At 66.3% G+C, this 9,973-nt stretch overlaps 1 protein-coding gene across 1 annotated transcript; it reads left to right on the plus strand.

Moving 5' to 3' along the window:
• Nucleotides 1-315: 315 nt before the first annotated feature.
• Nucleotides 316-9,558, plus strand: PANX2 (pannexin 2). Its single transcript, XM_059082068.2, has 3 exons — nucleotides 316-568; nucleotides 6,511-7,941; nucleotides 8,296-9,558. Exons 1-3 carry the CDS (start codon nucleotides 343-345, stop codon nucleotides 8,619-8,621), a joined length of 1,983 nt encoding a protein of 660 aa, XP_058938051.1. The 5' UTR covers nucleotides 316-342; the 3' UTR covers nucleotides 8,622-9,558.
• Nucleotides 9,559-9,973: the final 415 nt, after the last annotated feature.

Below are 9,973 nucleotides of genomic sequence, written 5' to 3' on the forward strand. Positions count from 1 at the left end.
TTAATTTAAATATTTTTTGCCAAGTCATCGCCGGCGCCGCATCTGCGTGCTGGGGGGGCGGGGGGGCGGAGCCACGCCGCGCGTCGCCGCAGGTAAACAGCCCCCTCCCCGCGGCGGGACCGCAGCCGCCGCCCGCCGCTCGGGGCGGGGGTCCCGCCGCCGCCCCCGCCGGAAAGACGCGCCGGGGCCGCGCCGGGGCTGCAGCCGAGGCGGGGGCGGCGGCCCCTGCGCCCCCCGCAGCCCGCGCCGGCCCGGGCGGCCCGACCCCGGCCCCGGGGGGCGGCGGCGGAGCGCCCCCCGCCCCCACCGCGGGCCCCGCGCCCCGGGTCCCCCGCGCCCCCCATGCACCACCTCCTGGAGCCGTCCGCGGACATGGCGACGGCGCTGCTGGCCGGCGAGAAGCTGCGCGAGCTGATCCTGCCCGGCGCGCAGGACGACAAGGCGGGCGCCCTGGCCGCGCTGCTGCTGCAGCTCAAGCTGGAGCTGCCGTTCGATCGCGTGGTCACCATCGGCACCGTGCTGGTGCCCATCCTGCTGGTCACCCTGGTCTTCACCAAGAACTTCGCAGGTGAGGCCGGAGGCGCGCGGCGGGAGGGGCGCGTGCCCTCTCGGGCCACCCTCGCTGCGCCAGCCGCCGCGGGCCTCCCCACCGGGGCCGGCAGTGTGGGCGGTGCCCCGGGGTCTCCCCGCAGACCCTCACCGCTCCCCCGCCCTTGCATGTGTCGCCGGTCGCTGGGGCTGCCTCCCTGACCCCTCTCCTCCGATGTAGTGAATTTCCCTTGTGTGGGCTCACACCGGGCGGACCCGGCGGTCCCAGGCGTCAGGGAGACGTGGGGTCTGGCGTGGAAGAGGGGCGTCCAGGAGGGGGAGTGGGCAGGGTCTGAGGGAAGGAGGAGTGGCCAGGTGGGGACCAAGGGAGGAAGTTACAGGTGATGGGGACAGTGGACACCAAAGCAGGGCCTCCGGGCAGGTCCTGGGGCTGCAGGTTCCGGCCGCTTGGTGGGGGGCACTGAGAGCCTGGGCAGGTCTCGGGCAGAGGCCCCCCAGGGCAGGCAGGGTCTGGAGAAGCAGCAGGCGCTGGCGGGCAGTGGCCCCTCCTGGCCTCAGCAGCAGGCCCAGCGCCTGTGAGGCTGATGCAGGTAGAAGAAGAAACCGGACAAGGGCAGTGACCACGGCAGCGTGGACGTGATGAGAGGTTGAAGCTCCCGTCACAGACGTGGTCCTCATTAGATTCAGGGCATTTGGGGAGCACCTGAGGGCCTCCTAAGGAGAGGTGACCCCAGATGAGGCAGGAAGGAGGAGGAGAAGTGGGCTCCCGGGGCCCAAGCGTCCGCACGAGGCAGGTGGGTGGGCGGCTGGAGACGGGAAACGGCCCCCCACGCAGGGTCTGGCTGGCAAGCGGTCTCAGGGCCCAGATGTCCAGGGAGGCCCCTCCGCAGCCCAGCAGCCCATGGCAGAGAGGGCGACTCTCCCCTGAGGGACGTGGACAGACATCCTTGCACAAAGGACTCACCCTGTAGGGGTCCCTTGGACCTGAGGGTGGACGCTGTCCAGGCTGCCTCGTCCCAGCCCCGGGCGGGGCCACCCCCTGAGTCAGCGCGCTCCCCGGGAGCCTGGGCTGGGGGGAAGTCAGGCTGTGCACAGGTGTCTCCCGGGGCAGCCTTGACAGGTTAGCACAAACGTGTGACTCCAAACGCTAGAGCCTTATTGTCTCACAGTGCGGGGGCCCGAAGTCCAAACTCCAGGTGTGGGCAGACCATGCTCCCGAAGCCCCGGGGAGGCGCCCTCCTTGCCTCCCCAGTTCTGGAGGCTCCGTCGTCCTGGGCTTTCCTTGGCTTCATTGTGGCCACATCACCTGGTCTCTGCCTGCGTTTTCACACCTCCTCCTGGGTGTATGTCCAAGTTTCCCTCCTCGTACGAGGACACCAGTCATTGGATCGGGGCCCCCTTGATCCAGCGTGACTCGTCTCAACTTGATCACATCTGCAAAGACTTTCCAAACAAGGTCACGTTCACAGGTACCAGGGCTTGGGGCTAGAACATCTTCGGGGGGAACAATCCTAGCCACTCCAGATGCACACAGGCTCAGGACTCAGTCGCCCTCAGGCCACCTCCCGGGACAGGGCCCCCACCTTGCTATTCTGCTGTGAACCAGCTCCCCCCATGTGGGGGGGCCTCAGCACCTCTGCATCCAGCCAGGCTGGGCTGCTGGGTGTCCCCGAGTGTGTCCTTCATCTCTGTTCCTGGCGGTACCCTTGGCCTCCCCGTGCCGCCTGCCCTTTCACACCCACCTGCGTGTGTCTGGGGACGCGCCTGGGCCCGATGCTGGTCGGGAGGGGCCCGGTGCCTCCCTAGCGAGGGCGAGGCAGGCCTTCTGAGCCAGGGCAGGCGGGTGCCGGTCCTTCGGCCCAGCACCCCGCGACCCCAAATCCACCCAGTGGAGCATGTTTGGCGCGCGGGCCCAGGTCTGCCCCGTGGTAATCCTGTTCCAGGCCACGTGCAAATTGGGGGATGGCAGTGGCTTCACGAGCTCTCCCGCTGCCGAGTGACTGGGCCCGCTGCTCCCACCACGGTTCGGGGCGGTGGCGGCTGCCTCTCCTGCTCTCCTGGATCAGGGTCCATCTACCTGGCGCTCCTCACAGAGCTCAGAATTATCCCCGGGTCCCTTCTCCAGATCTGAGGACAGTAGGGGACCACTGCCATGGACCAAAGGGGGGCAAGAGGAAGCGAGGTCAGAAGCTCTGACCCTCAAGGGGCGCTGGAGGCCCCTCCAGCTGCATCCCCCGCCCCCAGACAGGAGCACACCTGACCCATCCCCTCAGCACTGGGTCACCATCCGTCTTCAGGTTCCGAGCCCAGAGTATGTCCTGCCACTGCTGGAAGGATCCACGTCCCATCCACTGGAGCCCGGCTCGGGTCGAGGGGACCCGGCGCTCACCCCCACCAGCCCACCCAGCGCCCAGATCCTCGCCTGGTGCCCTCGTGCAGGGGGCGGGGGTCCGACGTGTCTGCCTGTTGGTGACACGTGGGGAAGCACATGCTGGCCGGTGGGCTCGTGGTGAGGAGCCGGCCAGGCGGGGACCTCCCTGAACACTGGGGCCCGTGTGTATCCCCAGGCTGGAGGGTGGCGGGTGGCGGGAAGGCCCCCGTGGCTCCACACACACCCCCGCCGTGCAGACCCGTTGAGTGGTGGATGGAGGGTCAGCCGGGCACACGGCCAAAAGAGAGGATGGCGGGGGAGCGGGGCGTTGAAGGGCTACCGGTTTCTCCAGATGTTATGTGGGCCCTGGGAAGAGGGGACCAACAGCTGCTTTTTCCTAAAATAGCCAAACACAGGCAGACCTCGTTTTACTGTGCTTCGCAGATATTGCGTTTCTCACGATTTGAAGGTTTGTGACAACCCTGCGACGAGCAGGTCTCCTGGCGCCATTTTCCCAACAGCATTTGCTCAGTTCGTGTCTCTGTGCCATATTTTGGTAATTCTCACAATATTTCAAACTTTTTCCTTATTAATACATTTGTTACGGTGACCTGTGAGCAGTGATCTTTGATGTTACTATTGCGAAAAGATTATGACTCGCTGAAGGCTCAGACGGTGGATAGCATTTTTTAGCAATAAAGTATTTTTAATTAAGGTATGTACATTGGTTTTTAGACATACGTACAGCATGTAGACATAGACTACAGTATAGCATAAACATTATTTTTATACGCATTGGGAAAGAAAAGAGTTTGTGTGACTTGCTTTATTGTGATCTGCGCTTTATCGCTGGCGTCTGGAACCAAACCCTCGACGTCTCCGAGGTGCCTGTAACGGGTGTGCCTCTTCTGCCCCAGTCAGGCAGGGCCTCCAAGGGAACTGGGGCGCTCGGGCCTGGGAGGGGACGCTGTCGAGGGCTGGGCTTGGCCTGGGGACCGGGAGCAGCCACGGAATTGCAGCGAATTCGGAATCGCACACACGGCTTCTTCGCCGAAGCGGCCTCGCAAGCCCTGGCTGTTGCTCTGGCTCGATGTTCTCCACGGCACCGCGGTCGGCCCCGCGCGCTCCACGACGGCGTCTCTGGGAGCACCCGAGGCTGCAAGGACCCCGGCCCCGGTGGCCTCTCGGGGCATAGCCAGGGGCACTCGGGTCCAGAGTCCACACAGTGCCATCCTCAGGAAAGGTGCCCTGGGTGAGCTGGCTAGGTCTGCGGGTCCCCGTCGGACACCCATGCTGGCACCGCAGTGTTTGAGCGCCCGGTGCCAGGCCCCTTGGCTCAGCGGTCGCCCCCACCCCCAACCAGAGTCTGGCCAGCACCCAGGCCCCTGCAGCTCAAGTCAGGACATGCAGCCGCAGCTCTTCCAGGCCAGGGTCACCGCACACGTGTGTCCTGAGGCACCTGCGTGACACACCCGCTCTCCGCTGGGCTGTTGGACCTGCTTTGCAGGTCAGGGAAAGACGGAGACCCGGTGTAGAGCCCAAGAAGCCCTGGAGCTGGGCCTCTCCTGAGCCAGGGCTTATTCCTCCTCCCCTCCCAGCAGCCAGTGGGCGGTGGCAGACATGAGAGGATGTGGGGACCCGTGGGGGCCCTGCTTCCACCCATGGGTGACCCAGCTCCCCCGGGCCTGCAGCACCCACGGCCAGGGAACAGGCTCCCGCCGTGCCCCAGAGCCGCGGCACCCTCCCAGTTCCCCAGGGGCCTCCCCCTGCCGTCCTCTTCCCCCAGAGAAGAGCGTCTGCCCTTCCTTGGCCTGGAGTTGGCTGTGAGGACAAAAAGCAAGTGAATAAAATGCTATCTTCTCAACCACGTGGGGGGATCCTGTGCCTTCTCCATGGTCTCTGAGCCCACCCAGCTCACCACTAGGCCCCAAATCTGTGTCCTCGTCAGGGACTTTGGGCTGTGGCTACCAGCGTTTCCTGACCCAGCCCCATCCTCGGCCAAGCCTCGTCCCTCGCGGGCCCACGGCTCAGCTTCCTCGTGGAGCCCCTGGCCTCGCCACTACAGCCGAGCAAAGCTCACCCGCCCGTCACTCCTGCTCCCGAGCCCTCCGTGACGCCCCAGCGCCCGCCACGTGGAGCCCCAGGTCCTGCTGCCATGGCCGTAAGACCACACCACCTGGAGCGAGCTGTGGGCCCCACCCCGGCGATCCTGAGGCCCACCTCAAGCCCCCCTCAACCCTCGGGATGGTGCGGGGCTGTCACGCTGGTGGCAATGGCTGGGGCTCTGCGTGTGTAAGAGGCCAGGTGACCTGCGTGCGCTGGGACCGAAGGTACTTGTGGGGTCTCCGTGCCCGGCTGTGTAGCCGGCCCCCTCGGCCCCTGCGAGGCACCAGCAGTGACCATCTGCCTCTCCCAGCCTCAAAGGCCGGGCTTAACATGGGGCAGGCCTTGGGAGGGGCCTGCACAGACGACAGACAGACAGGTGCGTTGGTCCCCGCTGCTTCCTGGTCTCAAGCCTCATGGGGTGAGGGGCGTTAGCTGGAGCAGAGGGAGACTCGGCGGACCCGCCCTGGGGGCCATTCTTCGGGGTGCGAGGGAGGGTCCAGGCTAGGGCGGGCGGGCATGTATGCTAGCTGTGGTCGGGCTGGGGGCAGTGACCTCCTGTCAGTGGGACGCTGCCCTCTGGGCGGGGGGGGGGGGCGGGCTCTGCCACTTGCAAGAGGGCACACGTGCCCGGTCTGTGGTGACAAGGACTGGAGCCTGGCCTGACAGCCGAGTGGCCCGGCCTTCAGGGGCCGTGAACGGTGACGCCCTGCCCTGAGGACGGCTCTGGGCCGAGCTCTCCCCTCTGAGAAGCATCCAACGGGAGGCCCAGCTGGAGGGCAGGGTCGCGGGGGACAGCGTCCCACATTCTCCGCTGTTCGTTGGCGCCTGTCCTCACCTCGGGGGAGGCAGCTCAGTGATGACCGTTTTTCCTGCGTGACGTTGTGGGCTGGGTGGTGAATCCTTCCTGTCGGATCCCTGGGGTGGCTGCCCCTGCCCACCCAGTGTCTGGGGAGCCCAGGCCTGCCCTTCCCCAGGACAGCGGGTCTTGCGGGGACACTCCTCAACTCTCACGGGCAGGCAGGGCCACTTTTGCGGTTCCTTAGTTGTGCCACCGTAACCGGCTCTGGGTAGGTAGGACCTGGCCAGGACACCTGCCCTTCTCAAGATGGAGCCCGGGGCAGTGCCAGGCTGGGGGCTGGTCCAGCTGTGCCACTGGAAGAGAAGCCCCAGCTGAGTGGTGTGGCCTGTGCCGCCCTCTCTGGGACTCACCCCTGTGCGCACATGGGGACGTTATGGCACCCGGAGAGGGGCCTGAGGTTCCAAGTGCAGGTCGGCCCCCCAGGGCGGGGTGGGCACGGCCATACCCTCCACCCCCAACCCACCTCTGTCTGTGCCACAGCTGACTGCAGTACGTGGGGGGCGGGGTACCCGGGGGGAGACCCCAGCCACCACGCTGAGATGAGTGGAAGGCGGCTCAGCGCGGGGCAGGCGGGAGGGGTCCGATGCCCGGCTCGCCCCCAGCCCCCTCTCCTCTCTGCCCCCAGAGGAGCCCATTTACTGCTACACGCCGCACAACTTCACCCGCGACCAGGCGCTGTACGCCCGCGGCTACTGCTGGACGGAGCTGCGGGACGCGCTGCCCGGCGTGGACGCCAGCCTGTGGCCGTCGCTGTTTGAGCACAAGCTGCTGCCCTACTCGCTGCTGGCCTTCGCGGCCATCATGTACGTGCCCGCGCTGGGCTGGGAGTTCCTGGCGTCCACGCGCCTCACCTCCGAGCTCAACTTCCTGCTGCAGGAGATCGACAACTGCTACCACCGGGCTGCCGAGGGCCGCGCGCCCAAGATCGAGAAGCAGATCCAATCCAAGGGGCCCAGCATCACGGAGCGCGAGCGGCGTGAGATCATCGAGAACGCGGAGAAGGAGAAGAGCCCCGAGCAGAACCTGTTCGAGAAGTACCTGGAGCGCCGCGGCCGCAGCAACTTCCTGGCCAAACTCTACCTGGCACGGCACCTGCTCATCCTGCTGCTCAGCGTGGCGCCCATCTCCTACCTGTGCACCTACTACGCCACCCAGAAGCAGAATGAGTTCACCTGCGCGCTGGGCGCGGCCCCGGGTGGCGGCCCGGCCGTGCGTGTCACCTGCAAGCTGCCGTCTGTGCAGCTGCAGCGCATCGTGGCGGGCGTGGACATCGTGCTGCTCTGCTCCATGAACCTCATCATCCTCGTCAACCTCATCCACCTGTTCATCTTCCGCAAGAGCAACTTCATCTTCGACAAGCTGCACAAGGTGGGCATCAAGACCCGCCGGCAGTGGCGCCGCTCGCAGTTCTGCGACATCAACATCCTGGCCATGTTCTGCAACGAGAACCGCGACCACATCAAGTCGCTCAACCGGCTGGACTTCATCACCAACGAGAGCGACCTCATGTACGACAACGTGGTGCGGCAGCTGCTGGCCGCGCTTGCGCAGTCCAACCACGACGCCACGCCCACCGTGCGCGACGAGGGCGTGCAGACCGTGGACCCCAGCGCCAACCCCGCCGAGCCCGAGGGCGCCGCTGAGCCGCCCGTGGTCAAGCGGCCCCGCAAGAAGATGAAGTGGATCCCCACCAGCAACCCGCTGCCCCAGCCCTTCAAGGAGCCTCTGGCCATCATGCGCGTGGAGAACAGCAAGGCCGAGAAGCCCAAGCCCGTGCGCCGCAAGACGGCCACCGACACGCTGATCGCGCCGCTGCTGGACGCGGGCGCGCGCGCCGCGCACCATTATAAGGGCAGCGGGGGAGACGCGGGCCCGCCCCCCGAAAAGAAGCATGCCCGCCACTTCTCCCTGGACGTGCATCCCTACATCCTGGGCACCAAGAAGGCCAAGGCCGAGGCCATGCCTGCCGCCCTGCCGGCCTCCCGGAGCCAGGAAGGGGGCTTCCTGTCCCAGGCAGAGGAGTGTGGGCTGGGCCTGACCGCGGCACCCACCACAGGTAGGGATGGGCAGGGCTGGAGGGGCGTGCAAGGGGTTAAGGACTGAACCAGCCGGATGGAAGCAGGGGCTGGGCAGGGGAGTCAGCTGCCGGGATGACGACAGGCGGGGCCCTCACTCGAGGGCCCTGTGAAGCACACGGGATGAAGGGCTGGCGGGGACACACGGTAAGGTTGCTCGGCACCTGATGAAGGTTCTGGAAACGGGCACTCTGCTCCTGGGGCTGCCAGAGTCCCCCCAGGCCGGCCGCTGCGTGCGGGAGCTTCAGAGCCCGAGCCGGCCAGGCGGGAGGAGGGGGGAGGCAGCAGGTGGGGAGAGGGGCCTGCAGAGGCTCTGTGCTCTGGGCTGTTTGCAGATGCACCGCTCCCCGCCGCAGAGCCAGCCCGGGCCGCGCTGCCCTCGGGGGGCCCGTTTCACGTCTGCTCGCCCTCCGCCGCCCCCGCCACGGCCCCTCTGTCGCCGGCCAGCCTGGGCAAGCCTGACCCCCTCGCCATCCTGAACCGCAACGCCACCCACCCGCTGCTGCACATCAGCACCCTGTATGAGGCACGGGAGGAGGAGGACGGGGGCCCCCGAGCCCCCCCGGATGTGGGCAGCCTCATCAGCATCCCTCCCCCCCAGCAGATCCTCATTGCCACCTTTGAGGAGACAAGGACAGTAGTGAGTGCTGTGGAGTTCTGAGGGGACAGGGCTGCCCAGGCCGTCGCAGGCCCCCCTGCATGACCGCAGTGCGCCACTGCCCCTACCCACCAACCCCCGCGGGCGCGGCCTCTGCTTCGCCGGGCACCGCCCACACCCCGGCCTCCTGTCCGCATGCCACGGGGCTCAGCAGCTCGCCTACCCGGCCCCTCAGATGGCATCAGCGGGGCGCTGGCTGGGCCAGGGGCTGGCCGTGACCCCCGTAGAGCCCATGGCCAGAAAGGCCCAGAGCCGCCACCTCCCCCCTCCCCTGCATCAGGCGCTCGGCTGTGAGATGAAGAATTTATTTTTTTAGTTGATTTTGTCTTGGGCCTGGGACGCTGGCCCGTGAGGGCCCGGGCAGTGGCAGGACAACTCAGGAGGGAGCTGGGTGTGGTGGCACCTCAGGGCTGCTCCCTGCAGGGACCGGGAGCCCTCGGTGGGAGGGGCCACCCTCCAGTCAAAGGTCAACGTGCACTTTCTCCTCGTATCCCGACAAACCTGTACTTTATTTTACTATGATTACTGTAACTAGCGAGTATATTTATTACCAGGAGACTTCAGACGCATTCAAAACAAAGGATGTTGTGTGTGTGAGTGTGGGAGCGTGCGGGCGAGAGAGCGAGGGCGCCAGCGTGCCCGTGGGTGTGTGCATTAGCGGTGAGCGTGCGCATTAGCGGTGAGCGTGCGAGTGTGTGCGTGAGTGCGCACGGGGTGAGGCTGGGCGAGGGCGCCAGCGTGCCAGCGAGGGCAGGAATCCAACGCAATAACCACGCCCCCTCCAAGGCCATCAGCACCCCCCTGCCCGAGGGTCCACGACGCTTCCGTGGGAGCCCAGGGCGGGCGCTGGGCGGGGCCGTCCCTATTACCTCAGCCACGGTGACAACGTGACAGTATTAACAAGGTAGCACCGAGCATATCAATAAAGATTATTCTGATACCCCTGAGTCCTGAGTGGTCCATCCTGCCGGAGGCCTGTGGTCCAGCTGAGGCCTCCTGTGTCCAGGGCCCCCACCCAACTTGCACGGGGTGGAGGTGCTGGGGGCGGGGGGCGGCAGGGCCGTGGGAGGCGCCCCGATGCCCTCCAGGTCGCCTGGGGGCCCTGCTGCATCCACAGCTGATGAGAACACACAGTCCTCACGCAGCTGACACACCGTGGCCTCCAGCTAACGTACGTGCATTCTGGGCCACAGGGTGATTCACACACACTCAGTGAAGATGGAGCTTCCCTCAGGAAGCCAGCCCCCCATCAGATGCTTGAGGGCAGGGGCTGCCAGGTACACTTGGGGGGAATGGCAAGAACGGGCCGGACTCAGGAGGGCTTCCTGGAGGGGGTGCTCCTGATGTGCTCTGGG

Source organism: Kogia breviceps, chromosome 12 (genome assembly GCF_026419965.1).
Source record: "Kogia breviceps isolate mKogBre1 chromosome 12, mKogBre1 haplotype 1, whole genome shotgun sequence".
NCBI lineage: Eukaryota > Metazoa > Chordata > Mammalia > Artiodactyla > Physeteridae > Kogia > Kogia breviceps.